The 19,340-nt window shown below is 36.6% G+C and overlaps 1 protein-coding gene across 1 annotated transcript; it reads left to right on the forward strand.

The window, feature by feature from the left end:
* Positions 1 to 12,076: 12,076 nt before the first annotated feature.
* On the forward strand, positions 12,077 to 15,559 carry LOC139698299 (kynureninase-like; the record flags this gene model as incomplete). The annotated part of the gene is made up of 5 exons (XM_071597183.1): positions 12,077 to 12,163; positions 12,968 to 13,142; positions 13,883 to 14,028; positions 14,164 to 14,379; positions 15,467 to 15,559. Coding segments are annotated over exons 1-5 (717 nt in total), but the record flags the coding sequence as incomplete, so codon positions are not given.
* Positions 15,560 to 19,340: the final 3,781 nt, after the last annotated feature.

Genomic DNA, 19,340 nt, shown 5'->3' on the forward strand with positions numbered 1-19,340 from the left:
CAGTGCCCTCCATTTTTGGGACATTATGCGTGTATTTCAGTGGTTAGGACGCTGGGAAACTGACCCGATGATCCTGGTGTGATTCCAAGTCGCGCCTCTGAGCAACCTCTGTATTATCCAACCTCTGTAATTATCTGGATATCAGATCTTTCTGGGAAACCGCAGGCGGCATAATGAAAGGAACTGCCCCTCTACCGTGTTTATGTTGGTTTTCACATGACATTGGCTTAGTGCAAGGTGAACCTCAATAATCAAACCAATCAATCTTCGGGTTGGTTATTGTGGTTGAGAACTATCGGCCCTGAAAGCTTTGATAATACATTACAGAAATCATATTTTTGTAATAATAATTGTCCTTTTTATTGCGCCCATAACACTCGTGTGTTCGGTAAAAACGACCGATTGCATGGTACTTACATGAAATTCAGTAGAGCATCGTCAAAATCTGCTTCTTTGTATCGTTTGAAAAGTTCGACAGTACTTTACCTTTACGGTAACCTCTTTCTGAAACCAGGGAAGACTTCATTTCGTAACCGTGAGCTTTCACCGCGAGCACTCATGGTCGTATCTCGCGAGGAAGAAATCGGCTGAGGGTTCTTTGCCTTTTTTGTATTTTTTGGTGGCCAGCAAACCACCGCTAGAGTGTGTGGCAGGGGGTGAACACACACCAGACTAATTTTGACCCGAATATGTTTACCCCTACCACGGTCTAACAATGTCTCTTATCACGATCTAACAATGTCCCCTACCACGGTCTAACAGTGTCAGCGCGAGTATATAAGCTTGCTGCGCATATTAGTAATTAGGCAGTCATGTCATGAAGACTATGGGCTTGTATGTCAAAGGGAGAGTAATTCACGTTCTTGTTTAAACATGTCGGGAGGTGATGTCTTGTATATTTTTTCATGAAAAGATAAGGAGAGTAGACTGGATACTTTCTCTTGAATATTTATAAATTCTCCAAAAGTAATGACACGATATTCGAAGCGCTTGAAATGTGCTAAAACGACAAGAATAATCGATCACCTCCATCAAGAAACAGGTAACAACCGCCACAGTTCTCAATCCGAAAGTTTGTTTGATTGGTTAGGGCAGAGTTTCACATACGAGTACATAGTACTAAACCCAACGACCCTTAAAATCCTCACATTTGCATGAAAATAACATGGGAGGGGGGGGTTCCTTATTCCCTGTGCCGTCCGTGGTTTCCCAGGAAGATCTAGTACACAAAAAATCACACATTTTGGGTGAAATTGAGTGTGATAAGAGGTACCATTGGGCCCTCCGTTCAGTGGCCCAGCGTTCTACCCACTTGACTGCAACGTCCTCATGTAGCGATCATGCAAATGAAAATCGGAAGGAAAACATTGCCCAAAATAAACAAAGGAGTTAGACACGGATGTAACATCTCGCCAGTATTATCAGAAGATCTAGATTATTAGCATTATCAAAGAGTGTCTAGAAGAGGCAATGAAATAAACACAAGAATTGAGCACCAAAGGAGTCAGAAAGTGAATGGCGAATATATTGGCATGCTCCGGTTTGCAGATGGCATTGCAGTGACCCAAGAAGGCCTGCAATCAGCTTTAAATGCTATGTAAGCTTATATAAGGCTTATATAAACGATATATAAGTGCTTTGGGAATATAATTTCGAGCATCAGAAAGAAGAAAATTAAAATCGTTGTCCATGTGGAAGAGAGAATCTGAAGACAGATATCGCAATTCGAGGAGTGAAACCAGAGCATCTACCTGAGCAGCAATATACAGGACTACCTGTAACTTGGCATGGAAGAAATTCGATCATTATCAAGCGAAGAATGGCTCAAGTCAAGAAGTTAATTGATATTTTAGTACCCTGAAAGCCACCGCTAGGGTGTATGCCAGGGGGTGAATGCACACCAGACCAAAATTGACCAGAATATATATACAAATGTGTGGATCGCTGAGGTCCAGGGGGTAGAGCGTTGGATTACTGACCGGAGGGCCCGTGTTCGATTCCCGGGCAAGCCTCTCTGGACACCCTCAGCTCCACACAAGCTATTTGATTTTTCGGGTACCAGATCTCCCTGGTAAGCAATAACCGGCACAGGGAAAGGAACTGGTCCCCCTACCCTGATGTGTGAATTTCACACTCCGTCGGGCTTAATACTGGGTGAACTCTACCATCACCTACCAAACTGGCCTTAGGGTTGATAACTGTGTTTATGGTTTTATGTACGAATATAATAATATTAAGTTGTTCATTAAGAGGAGGAAACTACTATGTTCAAAGAATTGAGGTTGCAAACAAGAAATACGTCAAAACGTTCGCATGGGCCGTGCCATGGTCATCACGGGGGGGGATCAGTGATATGGAACATTGGACAAGTGGGCCAGCGAAGAATACCAGTAGAAGGCTTTGGAACATGGCGTTGTAGAGAAGAACTCTGAAGATTAAATGGACAGATAAAGTGAGAGGAACGAGGAAGTACCTATATTGAAGAGCAGAAGAGGAAAGGGCCATATGGAGAGAACTCTACGGCAAATAAGCACTAGAATGATTAGGCGCACACTTTGAGGTGCAATGGATCATTAATTAGAGACATAATAGAAGGGAAAATTGAAGGGAAGATCGTGTACAGGAAGACCAAGAGACAGGCACATGGGACACAAATTAAGGAGGACGTAAAAATGAGAAGATATATTAGGGGCGTGGAGGAATTGACAATGGACAGAGAAAAATGGAGGGCTGCAGTAAAGCAATCCTACGATTGAACTACCGATAATGATGAATAAAGACTAGGAAAAAGTGTGTAGAAGGTTTGTAAAGCACTTAAATAGCCGTCCTTCACAAGTTTTGAAAAAAAATTAATGGCTTGGTTCCAAAATACACCTCAATTAGCGAAAGTGTCTACGATTATTTGCTGAAAAATTTGCTTGGTGTTAGAGCGTGAGATATTTGTGGATTAAGTGTGGTTTCACTTGAAAGCTATCCGATATTTTCGTGATTAACCCGGAAATAAATTGGTCACGTTCCCTCTTCGCTTTGTGGGCACCGATATAGTCAACTGGACTGTTGGAAAAATTTATTCCCATTAGGAAAATTATCCCAGAAGAAAAAGCTGGAACGGTGAAGTATTACGAGGTTTGATAAGTTTGGTATTCGGTGACAGAGTGAATAAAAAAAACCCCGAGGAGTTTGTGACGCTAAATATGAACATTTTCTGTTGGAGAAGTACATGTGTAGTTCTATATCTCTGAATATTATATGGGAACGTGACAAAATGAATATTGCACTCCCTGTTCTGTTGGTAGGGCATTTTTTACTAGCATTGGTTTACAATTGAAATATGTATCCTAAACATTTTAGAACTCTTTTCGTGTGGATGGTTACTCATTAAAATTTATTGTAGATCTACATATGGTACCTTGGATGCCACCGAAAGGGAATGGTTTTTCCACACTAGGCATGCAAAATAAAAAATTAAGTTCGCTTAAATGTTGTTCACCAATAAAAATGCAAAATATTTCAAGTAATAAAGTGAATGTTAACTTCAGGTACATGCAGTACAATATCTAAGTGTATAATATTTCTCTACGCAGAAGAGATTATCTTCTAGTAACTAGGAGAAAAAATAAGGGTTTGATGAAACAATGCTACTCTAGCATCCTAGGCTGTTTAGGATATTAAAAACGGTTTCCCCTCTAGCGCGATCGTTTTAGAACTTCTTCAATTTCGTATACTTCCTTCCAGTCTTCATTACGCCCAACATGTCTATCCTATTCTTTCCTCTTCCTCGCTTGCCTAGCGTTCTCCCCTCTATCACAGTCTTTAATATACCATTCCTGATCTTGAAATGCTTTGCTCTATCTTTCCTGCCTCCTTTGGATTTCTCCCAACAATCCTCCCTCCTCCACCACCATGCCTAGCACTTCCCCGTTTGTTTTCCTCTCTATCCATGCCACCTTTTCTATCTCCACACCCATTTCTCTAAAGCCTCCAATCCATGCCTATCCGATTGCTTCGGTGACCATGTTGCCGCGCTATACAAAATTACGCTCCATATTGTGAAAGCTTTAGCGAGCCTAAAATTTAAAATTTGTTAAAACAAAATTTTGTGATAATGGTAAATTACTTTGGTAGTATAAAAACCATAAACACAGTAATCAACCCGAAGGTCGGTTTGGTAGGTGATGGTAGAGTTCACCCAGTACTAAGCCCTACACGGCGTGTGAAATCCACACATCAGGGTGGGGGGGCCAGTCCCTTTCCCTGTGCCGGTTATGGTTTCCCAGGAAGACCTGATACCCGAAAAATCACAAAGCGTGTTTGGTAGTATATTAAATTATAATTAACTTCGGTGATCACAGACTGAGCTGTTGAATCATAAATGAAAAGTTGAAAATGCGCATATATCTTTATATATCAATGTTACTTTTAAAGGAGAGGTTTTGTTTTGCACAGACTTATTTCATTTACCGAATTTCACGTGCACAAATATCAGTTTTTTTGAAGCGGGAAGTATACGAGTATTATCACCTTAAACTGCTGTCAACATTTCAGTAATTTCTTGATAACTTTTGCCATATTTCACCAAAAACATGATGTTGATTCGTTGCTCCTTGATTTCTTCAATTTCCATTTTCGACAAACAGTAAAAAAAAGGACCACAGAAACTAACATAACTGTCACCAAACGCACAGCTCGACGATCCGCCAAGCTCAGACGGCTAATTGGGTCTCAGGCAACTAGCGCCGCTAGTGAGCGTGGCTATAGTCCGCGTCATGACCGCCAGTTTGCACCAGTCCGCGTATTTATTGTGCAATCTACGAATGGAACCAGGACTTATACGGTTAATATGAGGAGAGATCGGAGTGTGTGACTACTGAAAGGGTTCCGACAGGCGGAAGACCCGGGAAAGACAGGGTCTCCGGTGAATTTTGAGGTGGTCGAAGTCGGGGTTATATCGGTCGGGTCGAGCTCAAAGTCGCGGAAAGAACGTGCACGACTTTCCCGTAATCGCAAATGGACTATCTAACTCAGCCAAAACTAGTACATGGAAAAAATCAACTTTCTGCTTTCTTCTTACGTCTCACCAGGATCAACTCAATCTGAATACAATCATATACAGATACCCTTGGTTTACGCTAAGACCGCGTCGCAAAGAAAACCAAAGCATTTTTCTTATCGAACATTTCTTAAGATAATACCTTCCGAATTCTCCAAGAATTCGTACATTTTCTCAATTTCAATTAGAGTCCTAACGATTCCCTTCTGTTTCTCGATTCCTCGACTGTTTGGCCAACACGTTGCTTATTCATTGAGTTTTTGGGATAAGAAAATATCAACACGCATTTGGCAAAATTGTCGTTCTTCGTCGGTTTGCTAGGTCAATTAAGGAGGGAGATATTACTGTCGCGTGATGTGTTCTCTGGGCCCCCATGTGGTCCACTTAGACATCCCTCTTACTCTAAGTATCATTGCGGGATGCCCTGTAGTTGGAACATAAATGAAAATACAAAGGAAGATCATTATCTTCAGGAGCGTAATTAACTGAATTGCCCCCCTTATCAAGGAGTGATTTATGTATGTATTTAAATTCAGTCCGCTATGAGCGTATTACGTAGTTGGATCGCTTTGGAGTTGTGGGTGGCAGGGGTTGTATTAGGTAATGTCACCAGGGTGAAATGTCAGCACATTCTGATATGTTTCCGTATTTGGATATTCCCATGTTTAGAGTTTCGGCTAAACGATTCCCAATATAGAAATGTCGATGGAGTGCTATTATCGAAAGTGTTCGCGCAGGGCGTTATATTTCGAAATAGCGCGATTCTTCTCTTACCCAAGATCGACTGTTTACGATATTGTGGCCAAGTATACTGTTTTGGAGAAGTCTGGGGGATGTTACGCTAACCCAGCGAGGAAATATCATTCGATGAAACGCGTGCTTCTCCGGATTTAAGCGCCGCACCTGGTACAAGGTCAGTCCCAGAAGTAGTAGGACTGAGTCGATTAAAAAAACTTTATTGCCAGAATTGATACATTCACTTACAAATCTTCCAAGTAGCACCCTTGCGCGTCCACACACACCGCTTCCAGCGGGTTTGCCACGCCTTGTACGCCTTCTGGAAGGGGACACCTGGAATGCTGCTAAGCTTCCTCGTCACGGCCTATCGTAACGCTTCCGCCGAGCCGTGGTGACCTCCTTAATGCACGGATTTGAGGCGGGGGATGAGGAAGAAGTCTGGTGGGATCATTGTCTAAAAAAATTTGCATCCTCACTCCCATGGTGGAGAAGCTCTCAGCAGATCCTCGTGCGAGTTTCCTTTTGTTCGTCAGAGAGCACTCGCGGCACCAACTTCGCACACACCTTTTTCATGCCCATGTGCTCGGTTAAAAGTCGATGCACATCGCTTTTAGGGGTGCCAAGTTCATCAGAAACCATGGAAATTCTTAATTGCTATCCCTGTCCAAAAAAAGACTTCACTCTTGCAAGATTTTCGCCACTTTTTGCGGTCGAAGGGCGTCCTGAAAGTCCGGCGTCTTCAACATAACCTCTACGGTCCCGAAACAACTTGTGCCGCTCAAAAACCCCTGTTCTGCCCATGTTGTTATCATCATAAGAATCTGCATTGAGCATGTCATGAGTCTCTTTCCCGGTTTTGCCCAGTTTCTCGCAAAATTTGATGGCGTAACGCTGTTTCAATTACTGGTGGATGACGGAGCGTAACGAGTTCACGTTATGGAGGTTTAGCAAACGAACGATCCGCACTCCCTAAAGGCTGGGAGCCAACTGCCATCGGCCTCCCAAATTTCCTGAGACTCTTCCCTCGAACCCAGCCAGAGAAACCGCCGCCCTTCCATTCGTCTTTACAGGAAATAAGAAGTCCTACTACTTTTGGGACAGATCCTGCAGTCCGCATTAAATTTGAGCCATCCTCGCCTTCTTTTTATTTTATGCTTTTCCAGGAGATTTAATTCTCACCAATCGATTTAAACACTTTTTTATTGTACATAACTTTTTCAACGGTGCTGAAAATAAATTTGCTACAATTTTTGGAAATACACCAAGTAAAAGAGCAATTGCTTGGTTAATTTAGATAAAATTTCAAGAGTTTGGAACAATCCAAAAAATTCTTGGCTTTGAAGGCTAGAAATGTGAACTAATGTGTCTGTTTGATTGATCCTTTTTAGAACTTATGGGGTCATGGAACAGTAAGTAGTTTAAAATAATCACAAAGAGTTTTATTTTCTTCATCAGGAGCATCCTGTTGTTACACTTCAGAAAATGGCCAAGAAATGGAATGTTGAAGTAGATAGAAGTGAATTTGCCAGGAAGATGGATGAAGAAGATCCACTGAAGAAACAACGATCTAGATTTTGCATCCCCAAAATGAAAGATTTGCCATACAGTTAGTTCACAGACTTCTCTTTCAATACAATGCAACAAATTCATATTAGTGAATGACTCCTGTCATGGCATCTGCCACAGTTTCTTGGAATTTCCCTTTCAATGCTTGCACCAATTTTCAAAATTGGGCATTTTTTTCAATTGCACTTAAATGAGTGATGAAAAGTATATGCTTTCGATTTTGTCATTCCTCTTTAATGTCAACTCATAAAGTCATATCTTTTTTCATGATTTTCTGAGAGCACGTAACAGCAGATTACCTGATATCTCACTTACATTTACCATGCCATTGCGGGGACCCATTACATTTCAATTTGAAAATAGAATTATTTAAGGGAATGAATTTATTTCAGAGGAGTTGACATTCATCATCTACTCACTTAATGTTTTGATCAGTAGGTCTTCTTAGCTGTAAATAATTAGTTGCTTGCATTCAAAATATTTCCATCTTAAAAAGATTGAATACATATTTAAAGTTTTCTCATAATTTTTTTTCTTTCATCAGCTGACCTTAAATTGATTGAGCCTGATGATGACTGCATATATCTGTGCGGAAATTCCTTAGGGTTGAAGCCCAACACAGCAGATGCAAAAATTGCTGAAGCCATGAGCTCATGGGGAAAATTGTGAGTTTTTTTCATATGTTCAAATAATATTCTTCAATACTTCAGTGGTGAAATTAGTGATGGATGTAATTGACGGATGGTATGCAGAAATACGTAGACATTTTATTATTTAATGAAATAATATAAGTGTATTCCATTAATTATAATATTCCTCATTGTGATACAATTTAGATAGGTAGACAGTCGTCTTTATTTTGAGGCGAGATTGAGACTATGGAGTCTCCTCTACCGCCTAACCCCTTGTTACACATTTACAATATTAAAATTACAGATAAATTGAACAAATCATACATAAATAGCAATAAAATCAATACATACAGTAGTGGTTGTTAAATTTTGCAAATACACACATGACTGGTTGTATGTAGTTGCTCTGTGATGAGAGATGACGGGTTTATGATTACCTCTGATATTTAGTTTATGTATCCTATCAAGGCTATTGAAGTCACTGGTAAAATATTGAGGGTTTTTATAATTAAGTATTTGATAGTGTAAGGACAGCATGTGGAGTTTCCTGCAAAATTCCAGAAATAGCCAGTTTAGTTTGTTAAAATATTCTGTAACATGATCTGAAATTTTCAAATTGTAAATGAACTATACGCATGAGTTAAATACCCTTTGTAGTTATACAGACAGCTTGTTTGAAAGACCGACAGCTCATTTTAGCATGCCATGTAAAATATTAAATGTTAATCAATGGTATTATATCTGCTTGCTTGCCCATGAGGGAGTTCCACCTGTCTATATGCATACTTACCTAATTTATGAAATGCCACTCTGTTGAATGAATTACTTTCAATTAAGATGAAGGTCTTTGATGGTTTCTCTGACATTGTGGCAAGGGGACTGTTTAGCATTTCTTCTGCTGCATCAACAAATTCTTTGAACTTACATTCAAAAGAGGTCCCAATGGCCAATGAAAGTTGTTCATCAAATCTGTCCAGTCTACCCAAATTCCTCCTGATCCCAATGATCTTAACATATTTATTCTAATTCTTCTTCTTCTGTGCGAAACTTTTTTTATTACAAACTTAAATTCTGAAATATAAAAGAATCATTTTGGGCAATGAATTGTTTTGATATGATTTTTAGGGATGACTTTGTTGATTTATTTTGCATTAGTCCCAAAAACAGCACTTCGACCTTTACATCAGATTTTGAACATTGATGTAACAATTTGACAATCACATATACCCAAGCCCTAGGTGAAGGAAAAACCACCTAGGCGGGAATCAAACCCATGACCTCTGGGTCGGCAGATGAGGACATTACCCCGCTGCCACCAGGGCTGGCAATTTCATGAAACATAAGCACCTCATCATTAAATGGTTACCAGACGGAATGATCAAAATTCAAAACTGGTAAAAGTGAAAATTGGATTCCTTAAAGTGGTAGATTCATAACTGACGTATGCAAAGGGTTTGGAATACCAAATACAATACCTTATCACCAGGTATCAAAAATGGTGAAAAATTAGCAACCATGTTCAAGAAAGGTAAATTTAAATTGTAACAGAAGTGCCTACATACTGCAATCATGATAAGAGGATGCAGCACTTTTTTCCTGGTTTTATTACGTAGAATATTCACAATAATGGGTTCTGTGTCAGTAGAAAATACTGACCCTTAAGATTTAAAGTTGGTAATTGATTTCAAGTCTCATTCTGGATGATTGGAGTAGTTTATGATAGATGGATAAATGGATATTATTGAAATGTTTCTGCTGATTCAGGGAGTGTTCCTCATGATATGAAATCAGAGTGGATAATTTCTCCCTCGATGAAATTGCTTCAAGAAGCAGTTTCCTCAGCTTTTTGAAGCTGAGAAATCCAACATCCCTTCTTGTATTTACAAGAATTTAGCATGTGATCTGAGAAATGGGCTGTGATTTGGTAGGAAAAACAAAAGAGCATACACAGTAAAGCGTAGAGGTTTCAAATGGCTGTGTTCCTTGGCATCAATTACAGGGTAATACATGGTTTGTATAAGAAGTATCGGGAAACATTTTGGAAAAATAGATTTATTTTAGATATTCCTACATTGCCTCAAAATTCTTCAAAGTACACCCCTTGAGCATTGACAACTTTTGCCAGTTTTTTTTTTCCATGATTCAAAGGTTTTTGGGTTGGCAGATTCTGAAAGGTCCTTAAGGGTACATGTGCAAGCTTTTTTGATGACACTTGACTTTGATGGGCCCCATGATGGTGTCCTGTGAAGGAGGATTTAACTTTTGGTAATAGGAAATAATCCCCTGGTACCAAGTCAGGGAGACTGCAAGGGGATTGAGGAATCGTTGTGATATCGTTGCAGAAGGTATTCTTCGCAAGCAAACACTCGACTTTGCTTTTTGTCTTCCATGAAGACCTGTGGGATGAATTTAACTCAGATCTTTTGGATTGCCAAATTTTCAGTGATAATGATGTTCACTGTCATCTTATCAACACCAATATGATCTGCTATTCTGTGCACAGTTAACTGACAGTCTGAATTCAGCACTTCACGCACATTTCTGGAGAAAATTGTTACAGACACTTTTTACAGAAACCTTGTATGCCACAAAAATACATACAATAATTTTTCCCTCAGGAATGATGAAATAAGTTTGAAATTACATAGTAAATGTAATAGATGAGCTCACTGGTCTATAAAAACTACTGTTTTTGTGTCATAAAGAGGAATATATATTTGAAAAGGTACAAGATGATATACATTCCTGCCTTTGTGACTCAATGTTTGTTTGAAAAATCTGAGCATGAAATTCATTAAGTGCGAAATTTTGATAAAACATAATATTTTTGTTGGTCCCCCTAAATGTCATATTCATCACCTAACCTGACATTATTGGTGCCATATAATTATGTATATTGAATTTACATATTTTTGAATCTTTTGAAGACACATTATGCAGAGAAAGCCATTCACTTTTTTCCTATATTTTTCCAGAGGCGTGCACTCGCACTTTCATGGTGCCCTTCCAGCAGGTCTATGTGACAACTATGCCGTAGATTCCACAGCAAGACTGCTTGGAGCCCAACCTTCTGAGGTTGCTTTAATGAATTCGTTAACCGTTAATCTTCACTTACTGCTGGTCTCTTTCTACCAACCCCAGGGCCCAGGTGTCGGTCGTTACAAAATCCTAATTGAAAAGGACACCTTTCCTTCCGACAGGGTAAATATCATTTCTTAATTACATAAGTAATAGCTTACCGGAACTGTAACTTTCATTTAGCCTGGATTTTAATTTAAAGAGATTTTCTTCTTGAGAATGTGCAGAATAATTATAATAGCTTTTTCACTGTTTTCAAATCGAAGTACTTTGTTGAGAGAAAAAGTGAAAAATCAATTTATGCACATACATTATATCACTCAGTAAATTAGTAGTGCCTGCCAGTCTGTTATTAGAATTGGTTTCATTACCCTTGTTGCAAGAAAGTCTTATACATCAGCTCTATGTTCTGCCAAATGTCCAAACCGGAATATCCTTAAGAATGGCTATTCAATTCAATTATTTCTCCTATAATATTCAAAGTTGCTTCCAGTTATTATCCTTATAATATTCAACATCGCCAAAAATTCCTTTATACTATTATGTTTCTCATTATTCTCAGTTACATATTCTCAATTTAATATAGATGCACCAAATAGTGTAAGTTAATATTTCTGATATGATTATTGCTATTCATTATTTTATTAATGATTCACTTTTGTTGCACATTTTATGAGAAAAACTACATGAGTACAGTCTTGAAAAAAGTTTATTTAGTTGACAAAAAAAAATAACTTTTTGCAATGAAAGAGTGATTTCAAAATGTGAGGGGATGCTCATTGATGCATGCACCTCCAGTTCTATGACATTCCTTTATATACCATATACAGGACATCCACTATCTTCCTAACTAAAAACAAACCTCACGATGAATATGAACTTCAAAGAATGAACTCTCATCCTGATCCCAGTCCCCTTGCATGCAAATTGCATTCAAAACACCTCCATGCAGCCTACCTGCAGCTTTAGCTACAAAATACCAAATGCACAAATACTAAAAATAAATCATAACATGGAAATTTATACAGATATTAAGCTTTTAATTTTGTCTGCCTTTGGGCTGTCCAATGGAAGCCAGTTTCCATTCAGCTCTAATGAAGTAAGGGGTGAAGGAGAAACAGTTCATGTTGATATTAAACCAAACAAATTATACTTGAAACTTGAGTGTTTGTTCACCTTTAATTTTCTTTTTAATACATATCTATATTATCTAGCTGAGCTTCATGTCCATTATTTTATACGTAAGTTATTCACTGAAACTCAATAAATTATTAACATATTATTTGAGTTATTCCATCCTTTGTGCATTTTATTTTGCATGATTGTGCCCAGCACATAAGTTTGTGCATTCTCCTAATTTGGTATTTAATGTTGTTAAAATAATGTTGAGAAAAAAAATCAATCTTAATTTTTTGTGCTCTATATATTTTTGTACTTTTTACAATATGATTTTTACATGTTTACATGTAAAAATAGGTTATACCAATAATTTTATTATTTAAAGAATTTTTCTCAAAGAGCAGTATATCAGTATACAAGATAATGAAAAGATTGCTCAGGATATTTTTTGGCATGAATAAAAAATATTCATTAGATCTTCAAAAAATTTAATCAGTACATATTATTTGAGGAAAGCATCACTCTCTGCATTTTTGAAAAGATATCCTAAAATATTCAATGTTTGTCACACACTTTTCAAAATTATAAAGATCTGTAATATGTTTATAATTCCCATTTTGTCAAACAGCATTTGTTGGATTTCAAAGACATCAGTTCATCATGTTTTGCTTGTTATTCGATACGTTGACTAGATGAATGTGTCTATGATAAAACTTAACGTGTTTTTAATATAAGTCGTGTAATGACACCCTGAAATCTAATTTCAATATGATTTTTTAATCAGTATGCTGTCGTATCTCATCTTGAGTTGCATGGGCAAAATGTCGATGATGCTCTAATTATTGTTGGGAGTGATTGTGATGATAATTATATATGCAATGAGGACATCATTGAAGCAATACAGAAGAATGGGTCCGAAATAGCTTTGGTTTTGTTGAGTGCTGTTCATTATTACTCAGGTAAGATATTCATAGCTCTACTTTCAATGGGTGCCAGTAGGGGGAGGGCGGAGGACAAGAGCAGATCATGTCCACTCAGATATTTAGTAGTACCTATTTTCTTTTGTTTGAAATTTGTCGATCCAGCCATTTTGATCTAGAATACATGGTGGAAGAAAATAACATCACTGTAAAAGGAGAAGGGGGAAAGGGAAGATAACAATTACTGAGACAGCACCATTGGGTCTGTTGATGACACCCTTTCAACCTACTGGCACCATGGTACTGACTTATTATTATTTTATTTACCATCGGTTAATGCCTTAAGTTCTCAGTGGCTAAGAGTTCATGTGTTTAATTTATCATTATTTGATGACAGTCAAGGATTTTCAGAGATAAGGTCCCAAATGCGTTTGGGACTGTATTTTTTCCTTTCATAGTTCATTCATTGTCTTTGACCATTTCATGCTCTGCATCTTACTCGGTTTCTATTGGTTGAACTTCATCTGATCACAATCTGTGTTCTCACAATTAACATGCCATTAGCAGAAAGAACTGCTAGCTTTTTATATCATTTCAACAATATTATGCTAAAATCTGGAAGCACTACATTTCAAATTGTAAGAATTAAGAGAAATGGAAGAGTTGCATGTCCTTCCTCCTTAATTACCGTTGTTCCTGCACACCTATATAAATATATTTTTTCTTTTACCTATTTTGGTAAGCCAAGGTTTACTCATGAATAATAATTTTATATTTAGGTCAGCTGTTCAATATGGAATCCATAACCAAAGCCGCACACAAAGAGGGCTGCATGATTGGTTGGGATTTGGCCCATGCAATTGGAAATGTGGATCTTCAACTTCATGACTGTGGTCCTGATTTTGCCGTTTGGTGCTCTTACAAGGTAAGTCACTAATATGTGTGGAATGGCGGTACCTTTTCAGCTTCCAAGCACACTTGAATGACTTATGTAAATAGCCAACCTTATAGTATATATATATATTTATATTTCACCTTTTTGTCATTGATTTATTTTCAGTATTTAAACTCGGGTGCAGGTGGAGTTGCAGGTATTTTTGTGCATTCTCGACACTTTAAAGGAGATGGAAGGAAAGCCCTTCATGGGTGGTGGAGCAATAAACCTGAGACAAGATTTAAAATGGCATTTAAGCTTGATCCTGCTGTTGGTGCTTCATCGTTTAAGTTGTCCAACCCATCTCCGTGGCACACTGCCCTCAATTTGGCCAGTTTGGAAGTAAGTTTGGATCACTATGTATACTTTTAAGTTTGTGGTCAAAATGTGTAGTCATTCCAAATTTCACTACTCCTTGTCAGGATGATTTCTTGTCATTAAGCCCTGCATACAGAATACGGCCATTTATAACTACCGTATTTGACAGTATATGATATGCTACCTCATTTAAGTAGGAATAAAAAAGTGTTAACAGTCCTCGCGAAAGCATGAAACCCCTCCAACTCAAGCAATAGTTTCTTTTAGATCATACATTTCAGAAAAGCCAAATAGATGGCACATTTTTGGGCCAAAATGCCTTGCTGCTGCTTGGTTTCCATGCTCCTTAGTGAAGTTTAACACCCTAAACTAGTTTAAATTGAAGTAGCTTAATCTCTTGTCTCTTGTTGTTCTATTTAGTAGGGTAATTTTTTTAAACAAATAACTCTCTCAGGAAGAAGAGCGCATGCATGTTTTGTTATGATCAGTTGTGCTAAAATTCAATCAAGCGTATTCAATTTCTTGCTTGCATTTCTTTCTACATTGTATAAGTAAACATAACAGTTTCAGATGTAACTTTGTGGAATTCCTTCATTATAAGGGTAAAAAGAAGCTTAGCATTTCCACAATAAAGATTTAATATTTGACAACCACGGTTTTCATGCTGCGCATCATCATTAGGTGTATAAGTAAGCGACAATATTTCAATTAGGTAATTGCAACAATTACGAGCAATTATATGATATTGATAAATCACATTGATTTTAGTGTTGACTAAGTGTTTATGGTGTATATTTTATACTACATTTCAAGTGAACCTCATCTCTTAAATATTTCTCATCAAAAATTAGCGAGATTGAAAGAGATTAAAATAAGTGAGATTGCCAACAGAAATAGTTTAGTCAAACAATCCTTTGGCATGCAATATGTTCAAGCCAACTTATCAGAGTCATTTTTGTTTTCAATTAGTTTACCATGTTGCATAAATTGAGAAGTTTTAAACTTTTTTCCACCTATATTATATAAACTTTGTTCATTAAAACAGGGACTTGGAATTAGATTGGTGTAACTTGGAATTCAGGCTGTCACAGTTGGGTTTTCTTATTTTCAGATATTTGAAGAAGCCACAATGAAAAAAATATTGGAAAAACAAAGGTTGCTCACTGGATACACGGAATTACTCCTGGAAAAACACCTGCCATCTATTAACGCTTACATAATTACTCCCAAAGACCCAAGTGAGCGAGGTTGCCAGCTGAGTATTAAATTCCCTCCTGGGAAACTTGATCCGGTCGCCCGTGAACTAGATTCTCAAGGTGTTGTGGTGGGTGTACTATTGATATTTTCATTTTATTCAGGACTTAGTCGTGGTTTTAATTTTCCTTGTTGCATTTGGAAACCTGCTTGATTCTGAGGAACACAAATATCCTCCTATCCATTATTCCTATTTTTAAAACTCATTTATGTTCCCTGCTCTCCACTACACATAAATCCATGTAAATTCTCATATTCTACATGAATCTATGACTAGCTATTTGCAGCTGCTGTAAGCATCATTTTTGTCATTTTGTTGCTTACCCAAATCTTAAGCTTTCATTTCCCTACCTACACCATAAACTTCTATTATTTAAAAACCCTCCCTACTAAAATTCTTTAGCCTTCTTCTCTTTCCAAATTTCTTCTCCCTCTTTCGATAACAAGGTGTTATCCATTTGAAATTGTACTTTTCAAACTTTATGTAGACAGTGGTCAAAAACATTGTATCATGTTAAGTCAGACCTTGTTTCTATACACAATACATATTTTGAAATCAGGCAACAGAAAGAACAGAAACGTAGATTTTTTTTATTTTGAATTTCGAGATAGGTATTTATATATACCCAAATGCCAAAGTCTGTAAGTTATGGTGAGATTAAACTTATTATTTATTTGCGACTGAAAAAAGTGCAGCATTTAAGTAGCTATTACATTCTAGTAATTTTATAACATTAAGTAGCTATTACATTCTAGTAATTTTAAAACATTCATGATGCCCCTATTAGACTTTATCAATAGGTCCCTATTGTGCTTTATCTGTATAAGCAAATTCATTTCAAAAACAAAAAGTGACAAGATTTTTTATAACACTATAGTTATTCATAGAGGAATAAAAACTTGTTATATGAAATACTTTAAGGAATTTGCTGACCATTAATTAATGGTGCACAGAATAGTTATTCAAATTGAAAAAAATATGCTTTTAAGAATAGTTTATTTAGAAAGATAATGATGAATATATTTTTGTTGAAAATACCATGGGAAATATGTGTGTATAATACATAAATGCATACTGGGAGGCTACTATCATAAAAAAGTGAAGGAATTATGTTATTTCTACATAGCTACCCATCCTTCCTCAGCTATCAACCCATAGTCGGTTTGTATAGAAAGGGTAGAGCTCACTCCATTGTATGATATGTGAACTTTTACTAATTCAGGTTATGCAGGACAATTCCTTCTCTTGTACCACCATGAAGTTCTTCTAGTTACCAAAAAATCGCACCTCTTCAAACTTATGTGGAACTCCAAAGGCATCACTTAATGATATGAACCCAGGACCCCCTGTTCAGTAGCCAAATGGTCTGATAACTGGACTAATATGCTTGTGCCTCTTTAGCTAGGCTTAATATATGTATCCTTAACATTTTATGTCCATCTCAGGAGACAACAATCCAAAAATTGAACAAAACACATGGAAATGTTATCTGCTTCATGAAACTTAAAATGGGTGGCCACAGTGACTTGAAAAGTAAATGTTAGATTAAAATAGTTATAGTTAATATTATATACTAGTACAAATGTATGAAATGTTTCCTCAATTACTACTAAGAGAAAATAATTCACGGCCACAACAACTATTGGCAAATCAGACCTACCATACATCATTGGAAAGGTTCATCCATCACTAATTCATTCTTTTATAACTCAATCATTCATTCTTCACTCTCCTATTTTCACCATAAACACTCCTCAGGTACACATACTAATAGCATTTAATCAAAATGCATGTTTATCCTGGAAAATCTAGGTTTCACGACCATGCAATAATGTATTGAGGATTGCACAGTTATGTTTTGCCATTTTTGCTTTTCATATTTTCTATGCTTGTAAAATCTGAATTTTTCACTTCTCTGTTTATAAGTTGCATATGCAAAATTATCTCACCTTCATAAAACTTTATGCTAAAATTTTTAAGTTTTCAATAATTTGAACTATTTTAATTTCATTTCAAAAGTCAACTTCATTAAATGTACATAATAAGATAGCATGGACCAGACTAATATGGATAGATAACCCCTAGATGATTTTCACGTTTGTGGCATGTGAAATATTCCCTTGCATTAACAGAATCATGATTTTGGAGTAATTATGAATAATGCAGATCTTCATTACCTGCGTACATTATTTTTACTCATTCATTTGATTTGAATATGAATGAAATTTGGATTTCAGATATAAATATCTAAATTATCATTAAACTAGCATGTAACATGTTTGGTGAAGAGTTTAGTTGGTGTTGAGCAAGAGGTACCTATTTTTTGTGAGATATTTTATAAATGTATACATATAAGTATCCCTAGATGTGGCTATGGTATATTGTCTCCCACCTTATTAGGAGTGAAAATATGTTCTTTGAATTCATAAATCAAATAATATACAGGTTGCTCAGTGCTCAATGTTAATTTGGTTCCGCATGCCTCTTTCATGAAATAAGTTCATAATTTTTAAGGACCAGAATCATGATCATTACCTGTAGGAAATATATTAGTATCAGCATTTGACAATGGCTGGAGGATTGTGTATCGTATTAATTTCCTTCGTTCATTAATTATCTAAAATTTTCTTAAAAAAATTAAGAGTGGGGACGTAAGAAAGGTCAAATACATTAGCCACATAGAAATAATTGCATGTTTTCATTTTTCTCTGCAGTTTGACATTCGCCATCCAAATGTTTTAAGAATAGCACCAGTTCCACTGTACAACACATATCTGGATGTCTGGAAATTTGTGAAAGCATTATCCTCAGCTAATTCTAAATGTGTTAAAACGGGCTTGTCTTGGTGATCTGAAATCATTTATGATGCATTCATTGAAACATATTCTGCACTCATCATACTCCCAATTCATATCTCAGACTCATGAATACCATTGATATTGTAAATATTAAACATTGCTTACAGTCAAGGATTAAATGTGAATATTAATGAAAAGCAAGACATTTGGGCTACGGAAAAATAGGTATGGATGTTTAGAGTTATATATGCTGTTTTATTATGCAAACCATCAGAAATGTACAACAAGTTAATTGAATTTCATTCACTCCATATTACTTTGATGACTTTAATTCACACTTTTAATTTTACCCAAATATGCTCCATCTTAATCATATATATGTATGACAGAAAGATCTTAAATACTCATGGACATTATTTCATAAATGTGTTATGTTCATTTTTGTAATTTAAAAATAAAAGTTTTTAAGAAAGATACATATTCTTTTCTTCAGCATTTGTTAGGCAGGAACAGCTTCTTTAATTGTATGTGTGAAAGTTCCTCCTCCATTATGTTTGATTCTCTATTCTGTCCAATATTATTTTACTCTCACAAAATGCCATTAGAAAAATACCTCAGAGAATGACAGGAGAGAGAAATGTTACTCCAAATGGCCTGTGGGTCTTATGGCACAGATTTCCTCAAGAAGTGACTGTCTCCCTGACCTCTGATGTATGACAGATAGATTTAACTGTTGGGTGGATATTAAATTTCCAGCTTAATTATATCAGATTTTAAATTATGTGAGTGAAATTTTATATGAATAAATATCATGATTGACCATATCAGAAATGGATGAAATTTTCTATCTAGAGGAACCAGAAAGGGTAATTATTCTACCATGGCAAATTTCCAAAGTTTGTCTCCATGTTATCCTAGGAAAGCTGGAGGAA

Source organism: Hetaerina americana, unplaced genomic scaffold, assembly GCF_022747635.1.
Source record: "Hetaerina americana unplaced genomic scaffold, ioHetAmer1.1.p SCAF_81, whole genome shotgun sequence".
Classification (NCBI taxonomy): domain Eukaryota; kingdom Metazoa; phylum Arthropoda; class Insecta; order Odonata; family Calopterygidae; genus Hetaerina; species Hetaerina americana.